General features: G+C 40.0%; 1 protein-coding gene across 1 annotated transcript in view; it reads right to left on the reverse strand.

Moving 5' to 3' along the window:
• The window catches only part of LOC149161090 (protein CLAVATA3 INSENSITIVE RECEPTOR KINASE 2-like), a 94,783-nt gene extending 73,008 nt beyond the window's left edge, over window positions 1-21,775 (reverse strand). The window contains exon 1 of the mRNA XM_089435480.1: window positions 21,150-21,775. Coding sequence (XP_089291606.1) covers window positions 21,150-21,660 — 511 coding nt within the window. The 5' untranslated portion in view covers window positions 21,661-21,775. The remainder of the gene's footprint in view (window positions 1-21,149) is intronic.
• Between the last annotated feature and the right edge of the window lie 432 nt (window positions 21,776-22,207).

The following is a 22,207-nucleotide window of genomic DNA, read 5'->3' on the forward strand; positions in this document are numbered from 1 at the left end:
CAAGTTTTTTCTCTTTTCATGATATTCATTCTTCATAAACTATCACTAACATCTTTGTGTCTAGCTTTCTTGAATCTTAAAGATTCTTGTTTGGATGATTCATCATTAGATAAATTTACCGTCCTCGTACCTTTGATTACTCTTGTGGAACCCTAGAAAGGTTAGTTTGTGAAAACCCGAATTGAAGGGTATGTTAATGATTATGTGTGAAACTGTAACCTACTTAGGGTTATTGTTGAAGTCAAAAGAAAATGTCTGATGCTTTGATGGTGTGGGGAGCAAGGGAGGGGTGGCATGGAGTGGAGAGGGGAGGGGTGCTAGGGTGAGCCTATAACGGATGGGGAGCGAGGGAGGTGGGGAGGGGGTGGAGAGGGGGTGAGCGAGGCGATGGGTTGGGGTAGACGAAGGGAGGAGAGGGGGTAAAGTTTTTTTTTCTTTTTTCTTTTTTAATTTTAATATCTTTTAATTTTAATTTTAATTTTATTATTATTTTTTTAATTTTCACTATTGTGATTAAAAAATAATAATAATAATAATAATAATAATAATAATTTAATATAGCCCCAAGGGTTAGCCCAACTGGTCAAGTCGTGCCTCGCCAAAACGGGAGGTCACAGGGTCGATTCTACTCGAAGCCCTTGGGGTTAGGTCTGTGATGGCCGAGGAGTGTGATCCTAGAGATCAGCCCTAGTTATTTCGTGGACGTAGCCTGCACCCCCTGACCACGGACCACCGGGAAAAAAAATAATAATAATTTAATATTTTTTTTTTTATAATTTAGTTTTAAAAAATAATTGTTAAATTTTTATTTTTTATTTTTAATTTTGTTTATTTAAAATTATTTAATTTAAATATTTTTTTATATTTTATTTTTTTCTTAATTTTTTTTGGTAATTATTTTAATTTTTTTTCTAATGAGGTTTTTATTTTTTATTTGTTTTTTTAACTTAAAAATGGTTTTAATTTTTATTTTTTTTGGTTTGATTTGTTTTACTTTAAATTATATATATATTTTTGAAAATTTTTCATTTTTATTTTTATTATTATTTTTTTTCCGTTTTTTTTTTTTTTATTTTTAATTTTTATTTTTACAAGTTAATTTTGATTTTTTTTTTACATATATATATATATATATATATATTTCGTATTTGATTTTTTTGTCATGTTTTTTCATTTTTTTTTTTTATGTTTTATTACCAACATGAAAATCACCAACATTTAAAAAAAATTATCCACAGTTAATTCATTAGAAAATTTAAAGTGTAAAAAATAAGCCCTCTAAACAAAAAAGGTTGATGCTCATCAACACTTTTCGAAATCAAGATGAAAATCACTAACAAAAAAAAATGTTCACACTTGATACATAAAAAAATTTAAAGTGTAAAAAAAAAAGCCTTCTAAAAAAATGTGTTGATGCTGCATCAACACTTTTCAAAATTGGCGTGAAAATCAATAACATTTAAAAAAATTGTTTATACTTATACATAAAAAAATGTAAAGTGCCAAAAATATGCTCCAAAAAAAAGGTGTATTCTGAATCGCCATTTTTCAAAATCGAATTATTTTTTGCTACCCAAAAAAAAAGGGTACTACGTAATTTTCTCGTTTGATCAGTAATTATGTTGGTCGCCGCCCCCTAGTGAGGGTGATCTATTTACCAAGTAACATGTAGTATCCACTGCCTCTGCCCAAAATTCTTGTCTTAACCCAACACCACCGAGAATGGTTTTTTTCTCCATCAATATCATATTCATCCTTTCTGCAACGCCATTATGTTAAGGTGTGGATGGAGGAGTCTTTTGTCTTGCTATACCACACTTCTTATAGAATTTTGTGAATTTATTCCCACAAAATTCTTCACCGTTATTTGTCCCCAACACCTTAATTCTTTTCTCTATTTGATTTTCCACAAGAACCTTAAACTCCTTGAATTTGTCAAAGACTTTAGATTTATTCTTAATGAAATAGTCTATGTATTCCTCAAGAAATCATCCATGAATTACGCAAAGTACACAAATTTATCCAGTGATGGAACTGACAGAGGTTCAAACAATTCATTGTGCACAAATTGTAATATTCCCCCTAATCTTGTAGCACTAGTGGAGAATCTTACACAATTATGCTTCCCATATAAGCAATGTTCACATAAATCAAAATCTAGGGAGAAATTAGACATACCTTAGATGGTACCATTACCATGTAGTATTTAAAGGCCCTTCTCTCTAATATGTCCCTGTCTTTGATGCCACAACATATTTTTTTCATTTTTGTATTTGATTTTTTTTGTTATGTTTTTTCATTTTCATTTTTATATTTTATTACCAACATGAAAATCACCAACATTTAAAAAAAATGATTCACAATTAATTCATTAGAAAATTTAAAGTGTAAAAAATAAGCCCTCTAAACAAAAAAGGTTGATGCTCATCAACAATGTTCAAAATTAAGATGAAAATCACTAACAAAAAAAATGTTCACACTTGATACATAAAAAAATTTAAAGTGTAAAAAATAAGCCCTCTAAAAAAATGTGTTGATGCTGCATCAACACTTTTTAAAACCAGCATGAAAATCAATAACATTTAAAAAAATTGTTCATACTTATACATAAAAAAAAATTAAAGTGCCAAAAATATGCTCCAAAAAAAGAGGTGTATTTTGAATCACCATCTTTCAAAATCGAGTGATTTTTTGCTACCCCAAAAAAAAGGGTACTAGGTAATTTTCTCGTTCAATTAGTAACTATGTTGGTCGCCATCCCTTGGTGAGGGTGATCTATTTACCAAGTAACATGTAGTATCCACTACCTCTGCCCAAAATTCTTGTCTTAACCCAACACCACCGAGAATGGGTTTTTTCTCCATCAACATCATATTCATCATTTCTGCAACGCCATTCTGTTAAGGTGTGGATGGAGGAGTCTTTTGCCTTGCTATACCACACTTCTTATAGAATTTTGTGAATTTATTCCCACAAAATTCTTCACCATTATTTGTCCTCAACACCTTAATTCTTTTCTCTATTTGATTTTCCACAAGAGCCTTAAACTCTTTGAATTTGTCAAAGACTTTAGATTTGTTCTTAATGAAATAGTCTATGTATTCTTCGAGAAATCATTCATGAATTACGCATAGTACACAAATTTACCCAGTGATGGAACTGACACAGGTTCAAACAATTCATTGTGCACAAATTGTAATATTCCCCCTAATCTTGTAGCACTAGTGGAGAATCTTACAAAATTATGCTTCCCATATAAGCAATGTTCACATAAATCAAAATCCAGGGAGAAATTAGACATACCTTAAATGGTACTATTACCATGTAGTATTTGAAGACCCTTCTCTCTAATATGTCCCTGTCTTTGATGTGACAACATATTTTTTTTCTCCAGAGATTATAAGACATTTTCCTTCTTTTGCTCCACTCTCAAGGACAATGGAATTTTTGCACCCATCACTATTAGTGTTTCTTACCAACTTATATAGAGTCCCAATCCGAACTCCTATTAGCAATATCATTGCTACATGAAGATTTCCACAGTCACGAAATTGATGATGATAAAAGCTTTTGGTATGTTGCGTGTTATTCTTACTAGAATGCTCGACATTTAGGGTGAACACTTCACCTATATTTTGGGACATAAAGCTTTATGTACCTAAAGATGGCTGAAGTGTTCACCCGAAATGTTGGGAATTCTAGTAAGAATAACACATAGTATACCAGAATCTTTTATCATCATCAATATCATTGTTCTTCAAACCATCCTATGGGTATGCACCCATCCTTCCACCCATGAGCTTCGGCTTGACCTTTCTTCATCCTATAATTATGACAAATGATTCATCTCTTAGTAAAACATCATCACCATCATATCTTTCTCATTCACAAAACCACTCACTATGAGGAGTCATACGAAAGGATGTTGTCGAGTCGACAAACCATGCCTCATCATTTACATGTGTATTGAACAAGCTAAGTACGCATTGCCTCTTTCATCTGAGGGGTTTTTTTCTTCCTAAACGGAGCATCATCAAATCCCTTCCCTTTCTCATTAAATTTGGATTAATAATCTTTCTTGTAATGTCCTTCTTTTCCACGTCTTCAACATACATTTATGAATTTTCATAGAGATTTAGATCTTCCTCTAGATTTAGATATCCCACCCGATGGCTTTATTTTATTTCTATTGTGGAATCGTCTTCTTATATACCAAGAATTTGTGTTCTAACCTTCCATATTTTTCCATCTCATCTCCTATAGTAACAGGGATGAGACAATGTCATCAAAACTTAAAGTACTTGCATTACTACCTACCAAACTATTCCACGAGTCTAGTAAAGAACACAAAAAATGTGTATACTTATCTTCATATGAAATTTGAATATCAACAGATAATAGTTGACTTACCACAGTATTGAATGTATTTAAATGCTCTTCCACCAAGTCTTTGTCTTCCATCCTCAGGTTACACAACTTTTTATGTAGTAACAATTTTTTCACCAGGGACTTAGATTGATACAAAGTCCTTAACTTGTTCCATAATGCCTTAGTTATAACTTCTCTTAAAACATTTAGTAATACTAAATCTAAGAGACACAACCATATGGTGTTTTTTACCTTTCAATACAACTTGGTCCAGTCTTCTATAGACATCATTGTTGGTGCAATGTCTGGATTCACTGTAATCCACAAATATTTTCCACCAATAGATCTTCCATTTTGAGATTCCACAACTCAAAACTTTGCCCCTTGAATTTATTGATCTCCATCTTTGAGCTACTCACCATTTCCTTTCACCACAAGAATTGATTCTACAAATCTTCCACTGTGACAGGGTCTAGTATAAGATTGAGCAAAACCTAGTAGCCACAAAAACATCCCCTTGAAGCTAAAACCCTATGGAAACAAATATAGGTTTTAACCATAACAAGCACACATTAACATAGATATTTTACCCCCGGAAACCCAAACCAAGAAAACCATAAAGATTTTTTCAATGTATACTCTCTCTCTCTCTCTCTCTCTCTCAACCAATCCATTTACCATGGACTAAAATATAGTTGTAGTTCCTTATTTGGAACTACAAAACCATGGGCTAAACCACAATGCACCACAAAATTGCTAAAGGTGAAAACTATGTATCAAAAAATATCAACAATGACGCAACTTACAATACGTGGACGACATGATTGTTCCATGGTATGAGTAGAGTGTGGAAAAGCTACTAAAAAAGAAAAGAGACATAAGCATATTGTAGATGAATTTATAAGACCATAATGTCTCATAGCTTCATAATAAGATAGGAAAACTTTGTAATTTCTATTATAATCTCCATAATATAAGAAAACAAAAGGAACAATCCTTCATTAAATGTTGGTTTTCTTAAATGGGTCTCTTAAGTAAATATTTGTGTTACAGCGTATATTTATGTTATTGTAGTCTATTTCACAAGTCATACTAGTCAGAGAATCTAAATAGCTTATTTATTTTTTTTAATCTAAAAAAAATAGACACAAAATTGAGTACACTATTTTAAATATGTTTTAATGAAAAGACCATTAAAATATCCAAAACAATATATATATATATATATATATATATATATATATATATATATATAAGTTGTAAACTAAAATAACCTAGCTATGAAAACTAAAAATGATTTCCCCCACCTACTACCAATTTTTGAGTTATAAATAACTTAAATATTCCAATTTATAGAGTAGCTATTCTAGTTATTTTACATATAAAAGGATAGACACAAAATCAAACATAGATTCACTATATTTGGTTTAAATACTATATTTACAAATTATATATCTTTAATTTAAATTATAAGATGTATAATAAATAAATTATAAAATCAAATAAATAGACTATAAAAACTTAAAAAATAATTCCTTACTTACCACCACCAAATTTTGAGTTATAAATAGCTTAAATATGTTTTGATATATAAATAACTTTGTTGAATTATGTTCCCAATAAATTGTGGCAGCAATTGAAGGGGAAAGGGGTGTGGGGTGGGTTGCAGCTTGTGGTGACAGGTGATTTTTTCTAAATTCCATTGGTGGTTTTTTTTTGTCTTTGAAGTAGATTATTGGAATGAGTGTTTTGACAAACATATTGATCTGATAATCACCCTTGAGTGACCTCAGTTAATTAATTATTGAATGAAGGTATTATAGACTCATATGCTGGTGTGTGTCTATGTTATTTTAGGCAACGGATCGATCAGATTGCAAAATACGCAGACTGGAAAATGGGAAACAACAGAGAAACACAGTAAGCAAATACAAGAACACAAGAAATTAATAAGGAGTTCACCCTATCCTCCAGGGCTATATCTCCAGTCCAGCGCTCAGTGGTGGCCTTATTTTATTGTGTCTTTAAAGCAGAGAATTACAATGAGGAGCTCAATTTGAGTCTCCAGAACAGGATTGCTTGGCAGGGTGGTTCTTGGATTCCCCAAGCCATTAGAGTGCAGAGACTCTTTTCCTTACCAGCTCTTGACCTCTCTGGTATTTAATGGAAGGAGCCCAATGTGGTGCTCAGTCCTGACAAATCCTCTCAGGGATTGCTCGATGCTGCCTTATGTTGCAGGTCAGCTCGACTCTTTGTCTTTCTGCGCTTTGCTTCACTGTCTCTTCGCTTCTCTATCTTCGTCTTCTTTCCTCTGGCTCTTCCTCTCAGCGTCCTCTCTCGGTGTCCTTTCTGTTCTCTGTTCATGGCTTTAAAGCTAGTCAATCTCATGACTGTTCGATTCCCCTTTTGCCTCCCGTCGGATCGCCTATTGTTATTCGCTTGGAATCCCCTGTCTCGGCATCATGGTCATCGGCTCACAGGGAGTGGCCACTTGTCTTCCAACGAATTGTGCCAGCTTTTCCTCGTCGGTTCGGTTCTTCGGTTACATCGGGAAATGACTCATCCGCCACCTCAGCAATCAAATCGAACCTCAATTCCTTATAGATCGCGGCTTAATCCCCTGTCAAATCCAGTTCTTTCATTGGGCACATTCTCAGCCGTTAGATTTGGATCCCCCAGATCTGACGCCATTCGCTCATTTCGCGCAATTGACTTGCTCGACCATTAGTGCGCGATGAGCGGCGGTTTTCTCTCTCCTCCGCCTGCCACGCGTTGAGCGCTGAGTGGAATCACTTGCTTTTCTCTAAATCCGCTTACCGCTCAAGGGTGCCCTCGATAAATACCACCGGTTTTGGAGCGCGAGTCCCGCCTTTAGCCTTTAGCGCTTTTTCCCATGGTTTTCCCAGCTTCCATGTGACTGAACGCTCGGGGCCTCTCCTTCTCGAGGGGTTTTTCCCAGCAATGCGCGAATTGCCTTCTTTTCCCGATCCGAGCTTCCCAGGCACTAGTTTCGCCTCCTGCGCGGTCTCCATGGGCCTCGGTTAGTGCGCTTTGACCGAGGTCCTCATCGTTCCACGCTAGCTGCCAACTGCCACTGTTCAGAGGTTCTTCTGATTACTCTATGCTCTTTGAATTCGAAGTTTTGTCTTGATCTGATACAGCCGTGGTGTTGTGAAGAATCTTTATGGATCCAATTCAGATCACGGCCTTCCCACTAAAAAAGCTTTTGGACCACCAAAAATTTGTTTTCAAACATCGACTAAGTGAGGATACAATTTTCTCACTTGTCCAACCTCTATCCACTTTGCACTGCTTGGCTTTGAACCTTTGAGCCCAATTCTGAGGTACTCAACATCTCCCCTGCGCATCATCCTCACCTTTCTGTCCAGCACTGTGTCTTCCTGCAATTCATTAAGATACTTAGGTAGCAGGTCATCAATAGACGGCAACTGACTCTGCTCTTTGGGATCCTTTAGACAAGGTTCAAACAATCTCAAGAAATCTGCATTTACGACTGAGTAGATGTGCATGTAAGCTGGTAGATCAAGGCGAAAATCATTTTCACCAATCTTCTCAAGTATCTTGAAGGGTCCATACCTGTAGGCTTTAGCTTTTTACCTTCACCTTGAATCATGTCCTTGCTGATATATAGCCAGACCTGGTCACCAACTTGGAAACTATGCTCCATCCGATGCTTGTCATGCCTTGCATTATATTTGGCTTGGCTCTTTTCCAGCTGTTCCTATACTACCTGGTGGATCTCCTAGATTTGTTCAATGAACCTAGTTGCCTTGTCCACATCACTGTGTCCCTCAACTGTGGTATCTTTACCAAAGACAAAATCCAAAGGAGACCTTGGTGTGAAACCAAAATAGGTCTCAAAAAGAGATCTCTGTGTAGAAGAATGTTCTGCTCTGTTGTAAGCATGCTACACATAACACAAATGTTCATCCCAAAGCTTAGGATGTTTGCTGCAATATCCTCTAAGTAACTGGATCACTGTCTTGTTAACTACCTCTGTCTGGCCATCAGTTTGTGGATGAAAAGCTGTGCTTTTCTTCAGTTTGGTGTCCATTAGTTCCCACAGACTTGACCAAAATTTTCTCACAAATCGGGTGTCTCGATAAGTTACAAAGGAAGTGGGTAATCCAAAATGAACCCATACATGTTCGAAGAACAATTTTGCAGTTTGTTCAGCTGTAATCTGCGTATTACAAGGTATCAAAATAAACATTTTGCTAAACCTATTCACAGCAACATATAGATAATCATGACCTTTCCTAGATTTAGGTAGTCCTCCAACAAAATCCATGGAAACACTTTCCCAAGGGTGAGAAGGAACTGGTAGTGGAGTGTACAAGCCTAGTTTTCTATTGCTGGGCTTGCTTTTAGCACACATAGTACATCCTCTTACATATCTAAAACCTGTCTCATTCATTTTTGGCCAATAACAAAATCTTTGCAGCTGTGCAACTGTTTTACTTACTCCAAAGTGCCCTGATATCAAAGAAGTGTGTGCTTCTCTAATTATCTTTATTCTCTCAGTTTGTGGAATGCAGAGTTTCCCACAATGGTATAAGAGTTGGTCCTTCACATGATAATCCAATTCTTCTACTCATTTGCCTTGACTCAAAGCTGCATATACATATTTAAAGTCTATATCTTGAGCATGTTGTTCAATGTAGCTTTCATGTAACACAGAATTATGTTTAAGTATAGTAGATGCATTTATAATGGGTCTAGATAACATGTCTGCAACTTTATTATGTATGCCCTTTTTATATCTGATGACTAAATAAAACTGTTGTAGAAAACCCATCTATCTGTAGTGTCTTGATTGCTGCAACTTAGTTTGGGAGTGTAGATATTGAAGTGGTTGATGATCAATATGTATTACTGTCTCTTTGCCCATTAAGTAATGTTTCCAATTTTTTCACATTTTGAACTAATGCATACAATTCTTTATCATATGTAGGATAGTTAACTACTGCAGGATTAAAAGTCTCAGAATGATAACATATGGATTTACCGTGTTGTGTCAACACTGCTCCCATGGCATAGTCACTGACATCTGTTTGGATCTCAAATGGTCTTTGTAGATCAGGCAAGGCTAGTACAGGTGTTGTACTAATCTTTTCTTTCAAGGTGTCGAAGGCTTTTTGATGTTTGTCTCCCCATTGAAACACCTTGTTCAATCCTGTTAAAGCATGTAAGGGAGCTGCAATTGAGGAAAAGTTAGAAATGAACTTCCTCCAATATTGTGCTGCCCCTAAGAAGCTTCTCACTTCTGTAGCAAACTTTGGTTTAGGCTAGTTTACAATGACTGCCACCTTAGAGGGATCTATTTTCAATTCACCACCCCCTACTATATGACCCAAATAATTTAGAGATGTTTTGCCAAATTCACATTTTGAGAGTTTAACATGAAATTTTTCTCTTTTCAAAACATTCAATGTCTGCTTAACATGATTTAACTGTCCTTCCCACGTTTTACTAAAAATCAAAATGTCATTTAGATACAAAATAACAAAATCATCAAGAAAAGGCCTGAGTACATCATTCATTAATCTCATGAAAGTAGCAGGAGCATTGGTCAGGCCAAAAGGCATAACCAGCCACTCATACAATCCCTGCTTTGTTTTGAAAGCAGTCTTCCATGCATCTTGTTCTGCAACTCTGACCTGATGGTATCCACTGCGCAAGTCTAGCTTGGTGAAATAAAAAACTTCTTTCAATTGATCTAAAAGATAATCTATGTGAGGAAGGGGATAACGATTTTTGATTGTTATCTTGTTCAGTGCTTGGTAGTCAATGCACATTCTCCATGAGCCATCTTTCTTTCTCACCAAAATGATTGGTGACCCACATGGTGATGTGCTAGGCATGATGAATCCCTTCTCGAGCAACTCCTACACTTGCTTATTGATTTTAGCGTTCTCTAAAGCAGACAACCTGTACATTCCAATGTTAGGCAATGGAGCATCTTGCTGCAAAATAATATCATGTACTATTTCCTTTTTGGGTGGCAGACCTTTAGGTTCTTAAAACAAGACATCATACTCTGAAACAACCTTTTCTATATCAGCTTGCTGTTTAGCATTACAGCCCTCAAATACATTGGTTTTATCAAGTTTCTTTTCCTTTACAACCATAAGTAAGAATTGTTTGAATGAATTTATCATTCTTTTCATCTGCCCGGAGTTTATGAGAGTATAATTATTCTTGAGCTTATGAGATCTTACAAAGTATTCGATTCCATCTTTAACAAGTGGGTACTTGTTTTCAGCTCTATAGAAAATAGCTTTTCTATCATACAAGTAAGGACTTCCTAAAACAATTCCACATATATCCAAAGGAATTATGTTTAACTCAACCTCATCTACAAACGCTGACTCAAAAGAAAACTTGAGTTTGCACTGTCTAGTCACTTGTAGTTGTGCTTTATCATTCAACCATCCTAATGGGTATGGTTTCTTGTGAGGTGTAGTTGCTAATCCCAATTTCTTCACAATTTCTTCAGAAATCAAATTTACTTGTGAGCCACTATCAAACAAAGTATCAATCTTTTGATATTTGGAAACAACTCGAATATGGAAAAGCTCATGTCTTTTTCTCTTATTTTCTTTATCATTAATAGATTGAGCAGAGTTATTAGTAGATGCTTTAGAATTCTTACCTTTTATACCTGTGGCTGCAATGGTTGTTTCATCTCCTGAGTCTGACCCCAAATCTTTTTAAATAGATGCAGCAGTCTTCTTCTTCTTGCCCTCGAACTTCTTAGGTCTCAGTTCTGGATGCAGAATCCAACAGTGCTCATCATCATGCCCATCCTTTTTACAGTGAGTGCATGAAGCTTTTCTTTTCTGTGCAGTGTTAGCCTTCCTTGCTTTCCACTTCTGCTTTCTTTTCTCCTTGCTTTTGCTTGCAGTGGGTTGGGATGGTCCCCCAACTTCTGGATTTCCCTTCTTTCCTCTAGCTTCTAGATGAGTAGCTTGTACAGATCCCTCATCTATACTAGTGGGATTAAACATGAGTATGGTATGCCTCATGTAGCTGTGTAGACCACCAATGTACTTTAAAAGAGTCTCTGGTGAGTCTAATGAGATTCCTAGAATCAATGCCCTCTTTCTAAATTCTTGAGTGTACCCTTGCACACTTTGCCTGTATGCCTCATGTAGCTGTGTAGACCACCAATGTACTTCAAAAGAGTCTCTGGTGAGTCTAATGAGATTCCTCGAATCAATGCCCTCTTTCTAAATTCTTGAGTGTACCCTTGCACACTTTTCCCTTTCAACTACCGAAGAGTTTGCCAACTTGATCCAGGTGGATATTGGTGGCCACCTGCCAAGTCCACCTGGACCCCCACCATTGTTTCTCTCAGCATTTTCAGTTTCCTTAATTGTAGCACAACTTACTATTTTTAGCAGTTTTTCAGGTCCTGAACTTCCGGAGCCGTTTTGAGGCCCTAAACGACGTTTTTTGGGAAATCTGGGACTCCCAAAGTGGCAGTGCTCGGATAGATATTTCTAACGAGCTATTGTACCCGTCAAACGGAGATCGTATGCCAAAGTTACGACCCTGGGAAGTTGGTGTACCAATTTACCCAAACGGGGCCCACAGTTTGGCGTTTCATCTTCCAGGGTTAGGTTTTGGAATGTTATGGGTTTTCCATTGTTTCTCAACAATAAATAGGCCTTCGAGCCTCATTGTAACACAGTTCAGAGGCATGTAGCCACCACATCTCTTCTCAGAGATAAGCTACCATCGCCCTAGCTGGTCTATTTCCATTTCTGGTTGTAAGCATATTTCAGTATTTTCCATTAATGAAATGAAGTATTATTTCCGCTGCATCTTTGTGTATATGGTTATCTCTGTAATCTGTTGCATTCCTGTTTAAATCCGGATCAGTGGTATCAGAGCGGTCTGCTTTTTCTCTGTTTTTCTTTGCATGTCCCTAACAAGGTCGGGATATAAGGAGTTAGGGCTTGAACTGGTCGAACCTCTGCAAGACCAGCCTCGGAAATCCCGACGGCCTCCCATGGCGGATGAGAAGAAAGACGAGGGGGCAGGAGATCCCATCAAAATCTTGCTCGAAGAAGCCCTCGAGCGACAACGGAACGCGATGATGGACAGCTTTGCCCAGATCCTTCAGCGGCTACCCAGAAGCGACGCATCGGCTTCCAGCAGCTACTCTGGAAACGCCACGCGCTTTAAGGTACAAGTTAATTTTGAAATCCCCATATTCGAGGGTCAGATAGACGCAGATGCCGTAGATAAATGGTTAAATCTGCTAGAGGGTTATTTTTCTGTTCATGAATTTTCGAGTCGGGAAAAGATTGTTTTTGCTCTTCTCAAAGCAGCCCCCCACGTCAACGACTGGTGGGAAACCTACTGCGAGCAGAAGGATGAAAGTACTGGCTCACTATTTTCAGCCGCACCCACCTGGAATTCATTCCGGGATGCCATCAAGGAGCAGTACTACCCTGTCGGAAGCTATGATGATGAATACATAAAGTGGACCACGCTGCGGCAGGGAAGGGACCAAGACGTGCCGGAGTTCACCAATCTTTTCCATACCCTTCGCACAAAGTTGGGTATCAAGGATTCGGAGCAACATTTGATACTCAAATACCGTGGTTGCCTGCACAAGTACATCCAGGAAGAAATACAATTCCTGAACATCTCCTCGCTCGGCACAGCATACCGATATGTCGTGAAGGTTGAGCAGAAGTTTAAACAAAAGAAGCGAGACTTTGGATCTGCGAATCCAAAGCAGGGGAAAAAGGTGCCCCTGAACCACAGAACAAAGGACAAAGCCAAGGCGGGACAGCCCAAGATAACTCGCCGAAGCTGCAAGCAAAGAACAGCGCTGCGAAGCCGAAAAAGGACACGGGAAAATGGTGTGAGTTCCATAAGAGCTCCACCACAACACAAGTGAGTGTCGGGCCAAGCAGTCACTGGTGGCTGAGCTAAAGGTTTCAGAATCAGATGCATGTTCCAACTCTGAGTCAGAACCCGATAAGGGGAATGACAAAGGGAAGCAAATCATTGATGCGGATCCCAACGCCACTGTTGCTACCGCCAAGATCCAGAAAAATGAACCCGAAGATCCAGAGGAGGAGGAGCGTCTCTTCCACTCCCAGATGTGGGTAAAGGGCTCCCCGATACAGTTCATTATTGATAGCGGGAGTCAAAAGAACCTCATTTCGGCAGAGGTCGTGAAGCGGTTGGGCTTACCGACCACAGCACATCCACAACCATACACCATTGGGTGGCTTCACCAAGGACGAGATCTTCGCGTGAGCCAGCAGTGTCGCCTTCCATACAACATCAAGCCCTTCACGGATGAGGTATTGTGTGACATTGCTCCCCTTGAAGTTTGTGATGTATTATTAGGACAACCAGACTTGTGGAAGACATGTTGTGTATGAATCAAGGCCCCGTGCTGTTATTATTACATTGGGAAATAAGTTGTACAGGATACCAGAGGTAGCGCCACCTACCGCCATCTCTTTGATTACTGCAAAACAATGCAGTAAGATCATTTCCAAAACCAGGAAATTTGTTTTCCTGATGATACGCCCTCAAGGAAAGAAGAAGACGGTGGTCGCGGCCTCCAGACGGGGTCCCTCTGCACGACAACTACAGATGGACAAGGTTGTGGAGGAGTACGAGGACATCTTCACCTCCCCTGCAGGGGTTCCTCTGCACTGTCAGGTCAAGCACTCCATCGATCTGACCCCAGGTGCGCCGCTACCCAATGGACCAATTTATCGGCGCTCCGTTCTGGAGAACAATGAAATCAAGAGGCAGATTCAGGAGCTCCTGCAGAAAGGTCACATCCGTCCGAGTTCATCGCCTTGTGGGAGCCCGATCGTGTTGGTACAGAAGAAGGATGGGACGTGGAGACTCTGTATTGACTATCGGGCGCTGAACAAGATCACTGTCCGTAATAGGTACCCGATCCCGCGGATTGATGACCTCCTGGACAAACTAAAGGGGGCGAAATATTTCAGCAAGATCGATTTGAAGTCAGGATATCACCAGGTACCAATCGAACCCTCTGATGTGTGGAAGACTACCTTCAAATCCAAGGAGGGCCTTTTCGAATGGTTGGTTATGCCTTTCGGATTGACGAATGCTCCTGCAACCTTCATGAGGCTAATGGATGACATCTTGCGGCCATTCACCAACTCCTTTGTAGTAGTATACTTGGATGACATTCTGATCTCCAGCGAGAGTTGGGAAGAGCACCTCCACCACATCCGACAGGTTCTCCAAACACTGCGGCAACACAAGCTATGTGCCAATTTGGAGAAATGCACTTTTGGCATGACCCAGGTTCAGTATCTTGGATACATCATTGATGAACAGGGGGTGCATGTCGATCCAGCCAAGATCCAAGTCATTCGGGATTGGCCAGCCCCAACCACTCTAACAGAGCTCCGCATCTTTCTAGGTCTTGCCAACTTCTACTGCAGGTTCGTGTTGTGGTTTTCTCATATTACTTGGCCCTTGAGTCATGTCACCAAGGGAGGGGCGAAAGCAAAATTCTTTTGGTCTGAATCTCAACAGAAGGCATTCATGGAGTTGAAGGATTGCCTCTGCACGGCACCAGTGCTCGCGTTACCAGATTTACAGCAACCATTTGAGGTCGAGACAGATGCCTCTGACTATGCTATTGGGGCAGTCCTTACTCAACATGGACATCAAGTGGCATATCACAGTGAAACACTTTCAGACACAGTCCGGAAGTACCCCACTTATGATAAAGAGATGTATTCCATTGTACAGGCCTGCCGACAATGGAAGCATTACATTTTGGGGAAGGAAACGGTCATCCACACAGACCACCGACCCCTGCAGTTCATACAGACCCAAGGGAAATTGCAGAATGATCGTCATCAGAAGTGGTCTACATACCTGCAACAATTCCACTTGAATATCAAGTATAAGAAGGGCAGCACCAATAATGTTGAAGATTGCCTCAGTCGACCACCGATCATGGCATTAACCACCGTGCTCAACTCTTGTGGGCATGAGACTTCTGATTGGCCACTTCTCTACAAAAGCGACCCAGAATTCGGCCACACATACCAGACACTCTTGGAGGGTCGGCATGTTCCAGATTTTCACCTCCAGGATGCCCTGTTATGCCACCTGGGTCACCTTTGTGTTCCTTCAAGCGAGCGTGCCAAGATGATTTGGGAAGCACACTGCAGTCGGGTTGCTGGGCATTTCGGGGTCGAGAAAACAGTGGCAGTACTGCAAAATTATTTCTATTGGCCGAATCTTCGACATGATGTTGGGAAGTACATCAGATCATGTATTGCCTGTGCCATTGCCAAACCGACCATCAAGAAGCACAACCTCTATACCCCGTTGCCTACCCCTAGTCGACCTTGGGAATCCATCTCCATGGATTACATGTCAGGCCTTCCTTCCACTAAGCATGGAAATGACTGTGTTTTTGTGGTCGTCGAAAAGTTCTCAAAGATGGCCATTATGGCGGCCTGCAAGAAGAATATCACAGCAGAAGCCACTGCTAAACTCTTCTTTGAACGAGTGTGGGTGCACTTTGGGATCCCACAGTCTATCATCTCAGATCGGGACAGTCGGTTTCTCAGCACATTTTGGTCCAGTCTCTGGTCAATGCTGGACACCAAGCTCACGAAGTCCACAGCCTTCCATCCTCAAACTGATGGCCAGACAGAGGTTGTCAATAGGATGATTGTGAACATTCTGCGCATGTATAACTCAAAGCATCCACGCACATGGGACGAGAGCCTCCCCTATGTTCAGCACAGCTACAACCGAGCTCTTCACAGCTCCACTGGCCATAGCCCTTTTCAGGTGGGTTTGGGATTCCAGCCACTATGCCCCATTGATGTGGCCATGCCACTTGCAGCTAATCACATAAATTCAGCTCATGTCCAGTCCGAAACAGATAAGGCCACCAGCTTCATTGAGCGCATCCAACATATTCGCCAGCAGATCCATGACATTTTAGAGAAATCAAATGCCAAGTACAAGCAGCGACATGATCAACATCGGGTGCCACACAAGTTTCAGGTGGGCGACAAAGTCTGGTTGCATTTGCAAAAGGAACGCCTTACTGGAGCCTATCGGAAACTGAGACCACTCCGATATGGTCCTTACACCATTACTAAGGCTATGGGAGACAATGCATTTGAGCTCAGCATTCCCCCATTCCTTGGCCTGCACCCAGTGTTCAATGTGGACCGCCTTCGGCCATACTTTCCACCATTGCTGGACACATCCGACATTGCAGAACAACTCACACCCACAGAATTAAATCCAGATTGCATGGAACAAGCTGCAACTGATCGGATCATGGACACACAGATCAAGAACACTCGCCAACAGAATATCCAACTGTATCGAGTCGTCAAAGCAGGCCAACTCCTTCAGCAGGGCAAGTGGCTCACCAGGGAACAAGTTCAGCAAAAGTTTCCTCATCTCATGGAGGAACTCAACGCAATGGGGACCATTGCTTCCTAAGGGGGGAGGAATGATCCAGGTGAATATTGGTGGCCACCTACCAAGTCCACCTGGACCCCCACCATTGTTTCTCTCAGCATTTTCAGTTTCCTTAATTGTAGCACAACTTACTATTTTTAGCAGTTTTTCGGGTCCTGAACTTCCGGAGCCGTTTTGAGGCCCTAAACGACATTTTTTGGGAAATCTGGGGCAACATGCAACATGGGTCCATGGACCGATGTTGCCTCCCAAAGTGGCAGTGCTCGGATAGATCTTTCTAACGAGCTATTGTACGCGTCAAACGGAGATCGTATGCCAAAGTTACGACCCTGGGAAGTTGGTGTACCAATTTACCCAAACGGGGCCCACAGTTTGGCGTTTCATCTTCCAGGGTTAGGTTTTGGAATGTTATGGGTTTTCCATTGTTTCTCAACAATAAATAGGCCTTCGAGCCTCATTGTAACACAGTTCAGAGGCATGTAGCCACTACATCTCTTCTCAGAGATAAGCTACCATCGCCCTAGCTGGTCTATTTCCATTTCTGGTTGTAAGCATATTTCAGTATTTTCCATTAATGAAATGAAGTATTATTTCCGCTGCATCTTTGTGTATATGGTTATCTCTGTAATTTGTTGCGTTCCTGTTTAAATCCGGATCACAACTCATCATGGCTTGTTGCATGTAGGCCAATGGATATAACTGCTTTTTAATTGCAGACACAAATTCACTTCAGGCAGAGATAGTCTTACCATGTCTTTTCATGTCAGCTTGGGTTCTGCCTTCCCATCAAACCAAGGCAGTGCCTCCTAGGCGTAGGCTTGCCAACTAAATCTTACTCTTGTCCGAGTCAATATTCTGCATTCTGCAATACACATCAATTTGTCTAATCCAATTGTCCAACTTTTCTACATTTAGCTCTCCATCATATATAGGTAAATCAAATTTAACATCTAGTTTGATTAAAGATGCTTTCTTGTTATGCAGAGGGCTATTAGGAGGTGTGAGAAAGCTTTCCTCTTTCCCTTTTCCTTTGGAGTGATCATGGAAGTGAGACTCATCTTCTTCTTTGTCTTGTTTAGAGCCTGATGAATCTTCATCCTTATGTTTTCTAAAGTCCCTATACATTTCTTCTACAATGGACTTTATGGCTAGGAAACTTTCTATGAATTGAGAGTTTAGCCCCACAGAACCTTCCTTTGTCATTGTCTTCCGAGAATAGACTCTCCCAATTTCAGGATTAGTTTCAACCAACTCTCTTTCTCCTAATTTGAGCTTTGATCTAGTGAGCATTCAACAGCTAAACCAAGACAAGCTTGTTTAACCTTAACAGCCTAAAGCTCTAATACCACTTGATCTGATAATCACCCTTGAGTGACCTCAGTTAATTAATTATTGAATGAAGGTATTACAGACTCATGCACTGGTGTGTGTCTATGTTATTTTAGGCAACAGATCGATCAGATTGCAAAATACATAGACACTGGAAAATGGGAAATAGTAGAGAAACACAATAAGCAAATACAAGAACACAAGAAATTAATAAGGAGTTCACTCTATCCTCCAGGGCTACATCTCTGGTCCAGCTCTCAGTGGTGGCCTTATTTTATTGTGTCTTTAAAGTAGAAAATTACAATGAGGAGCTCAATTTGAGTCTCCTGAATAAAATTGCTTGGTAGGGTGGTTCTTGGATTCCCCAAGCCACTAGAGTGCACAGACTCTTTTCCTTACCAGCTCTTGACCTCTTTGGTCTTTAATGGAAGGAGCCCAATGTGGTGCTCAGTCCTGACAGATCCTCTCAAGGATTGCTCGATGCTGCCTTATGTTGCAGGTCAGCTCGGCTCTCTGTCTTTCTGCTCTTTGCTTCACTGTCTCTTCGCTTCTCTGTCTTCGTCTTCTTTCCTCTGGCTCTTCCTCTCGACGTCCTCTCTTGGTGTCCTTTCTGTTCTCTGTTCATGGCTTTAAAGCCAGTCAATCTCATGACTATTCGATTCCTCTTCTGCCCCCCATTGGACCGCCTGCTTCTGTTCGCTTGGAATCCCCTGTCTCGGCGTCATGGTCATCGGCTCACAGGGAGTGGCCACTTGTCTTCCAACGAATTGCCCCAGCTTTTCCTCGTCGGTCCGGTTCTTCAATTACGTCGAGAAATGACTCATCCACCACCTCAGCGGTCAAATCGGACCTCAATTCCTTATAGATCGCGGCTTAATCTCCTGTCAAATCCGGTTCTTTCATCGGGCGCATTCTTAGCCGTTAGATCTGGATCCCCCACCATTCGCTCATTTCACACGATTGACTTGCTCGATCGTTGGCGAGTGATGAGCGGCGGTTTTCTCTCTCCTCAGCCTGCCACGTGTCGGGCGTTGAGTGGAATCACTCACTTTTCTCTAAATCCGCTTACCGCCCAAGGGTGCCCCTGATAAATACCGTCGGTTTTGGAGCGCAGGTCCCGCCTTTAGCCTTTAGTTCTTTTTCCCATGGTTTTCTCGGCTTCCATGCGACCGAGCGCTCGGGGCCTCTCCTTCTCGAGGGGTTTTGCCCAGCGATTAGCGCTAATCGCGCATCAGAAACTGCCTCCTTTTCCCGATCTGGGCTTCCCAGGTGCTAGTTTCGCCTCCTGCGCGGTCTCCATGGGCCTTGGTCAGCGCGCTTTGACCAAGGTCCTCGTCGTTCCAAGCTAGCTACCAACTGCCACTGTTCAAAGGTTTTTATGATCACTCTATGCTCTTTGAATTCGAAGTTTTGTCCTGATCTGATATAGTCATGGTGCTGTGAAGAATCTTCATGGATCCAATGCGGATCACATATTGAATTAATTCATGTTTACAGGCAGTGGTAGAGATGTTGCAAGAAATAAGAAGAGCTTTGTGGGACTCATAAACTTTGGCCAAATTGAAGCACTGTCATGGTCTATCCGTGGAACGTGTCTGGGACTAGATTGTATCTGAGTAATTATGATGTTAGGAGGGTGAATGATACGAGACTGAATTCTCTAAGGTAGGAAATCAGTGCGCACATGATAAAGGAGAAGAGGATGATGCATAAGGACCCAAGTGATGCCTATCAAGATTGGCCTTTGCCTAAGGGCCCAAGTGATGCTTGACAAGATTGGTCTTTGCTTAGGGTCCAAGTGATGCTTATCAAGAATATAGAAATTGGGATAGGATTGGTGATTGTTGATTTTGTGAGAGATGACATTTTGTCAAGAGTTATTAGTCCAAGAAAAGATGATGATGATGATGATGATAGTGGTTAATGTCCACTAAGACCAAATTGGTCTATCGGACCTATAATTTTCTTAGTTTTTAATTATCTGGCTCCTCGTCTTTTTTGGCGAGATTGATGTTGTAGCTTTTTTTTTTCTCTACGGTCTTCCAACTTCCTGTATCTTGTATCTCCTTCATCTCTTTTGGTTCTTGGGACATTGGTGTCTTAGCTTCGCGATCTATTGTGTTCGTCCTCTTGAAGATAGACAGAAAAGAAGTTTGGTCTAGGAGATCTGCTTTGTTGTTAAATGAAGATTTATTTTGTGTGGTATTCGAATCCTCATAACTGTTGATGCTTGAGGGGTTATCGAGTTCACTTTTTTGTTGCTGGGTGGGGCTTTCTCCCTGCTTGTCTTGAGAGTTGTTTCTTTCTTGTGATTCAGAGTTTTGTCTAGAGTATTCTTCTTTGATGACAGTGTAGTCTTTTTTTTGTGCTCCTTCCCATCATGTAGATTTGTGGTGGTTTTTTTTAGCAGAATATTTCTGGGAGGCTTTTGGGCAATTTTTGGCTAGATGGCCCATCTCAAAGTAGGATCGATATCTGAAGAGGACACTTTCATAATCGAGTTTCTGGTTCCACATATAGTATTTACTTGTTAGGTTTATTTCAGCAGAAGATTAGATCTAGATCTAACCGCAGAAAATTAGATCTAGATCTAACCGCAGAAAGATTAGATCTAGAACCCAACAGCAGAGTCTCAGTAAATATTTTAATATGCAAGAAATCCTAATAGGAAAAATCTTGCTTCTAATACCAAAAATCAAATCAAATAATTAACCAAGGATATTTGTCTATGAGTTGAAAAAACAAATAATTAACAAAAAAGAAAAATCAAAAGAAAATAATTTTTTCCTTTTAATTTAAATAATAATAAAATTATATTAAAATTATATTAAATAATTAAAAAATGGTAAAGAGAAAAATTTTGTCTCAGAAATTTATTATCAAAGGCGATTATCATTCAAAGTCTCATTAAAGTAGCACACGTCTCTCAGAGATATGGAATAATAACATACCTGAGTCTGAGCATATTCCGAGTAGATTCACGAGATTTGTATGACGTGGCAGCCTTAGAAGGATAGATAACTCTTCGCCGAAGAGCGTGGAATCAACTTGCAGAAGTCTTTTGACGGCGCCGATTCTATTCCCTCCGAAATCGGCACGGTACACACGTCCAAAGCCGCCCTCGCCAACTAGATTTGAATCTGAGAAATTGTTAGTGGCCACAATCAGATCTCTCACAGGATATGTGACCCAGCCGGTAGGGTTCGAATCTTCGTCTGTACGCGTCGGCGGCCGAGCTTTCCGACCGTACCACCAGCGCGTCCCTAAAATCAGCAGCACTGCCCCCACCACTGCAATCACTACAATATGGTCGGCTATCAAAATGGGTATTACCGATTTGTTAGGGGTTTCGGATAATGAGCGAGATGGAGCCTTTCCCGGTGATTCAGGGAGACGAACCAGAAGCGTGCCAGATGTGAATGAAAGGAGCAAGACAATGTTGAGCATCGTACCATAATCCATCCTCCAAAGGAACAAGACAATTCTGAGTATCGTAACCAGAAAGAGAGGCTCTCGGTAGCTTTAGTTCTAGCCGCGGGCTAACAAAAATATCCAGAGGGTAGATAAGAGAAAATTTATATTTTCATGTTTCCCTTTATTCCACTTCGATGTTGGTGAGATATGTTTTTCTGACAAAAATAGAGTGGGTGAGATAGGTTTTTCCTGACAAAAATATCTAGATGGTCAATTCACGTGAAAAATGACAAAAATAGAGTGGGTGAGATAGGTTTTTTCTGACAAAAATATCTAGATGGTGAACTCACGTGAAAAATGCAATTTGGTTCTTAATTAATTTGTATTTTCATATTTTTATTTCCAATAAAAATAATATATTCAAAGATGATGATTAATTTTATACCGACTTTTACTTCTTAATTTTTTTAATTAATTAGTATTTTCATATTTTTATTTTCAATAAAAATAATATATTCAAAGATGATGATTAATTTCATACCAACTTTTACTTCTTAAAAAATAGAAAACTTTATTGTTGCACACCTCTACAGCC

The sequence above is a fragment of the Pinus tabuliformis genome, chromosome 5_2 (genome assembly GCF_031772625.1).
Source record: "Pinus tabuliformis cultivar Carrire ecotype Pingquan chromosome 5_2, CPIR1, whole genome shotgun sequence".
Lineage (NCBI taxonomy): Eukaryota > Viridiplantae > Streptophyta > Pinopsida > Pinales > Pinaceae > Pinus > Pinus tabuliformis.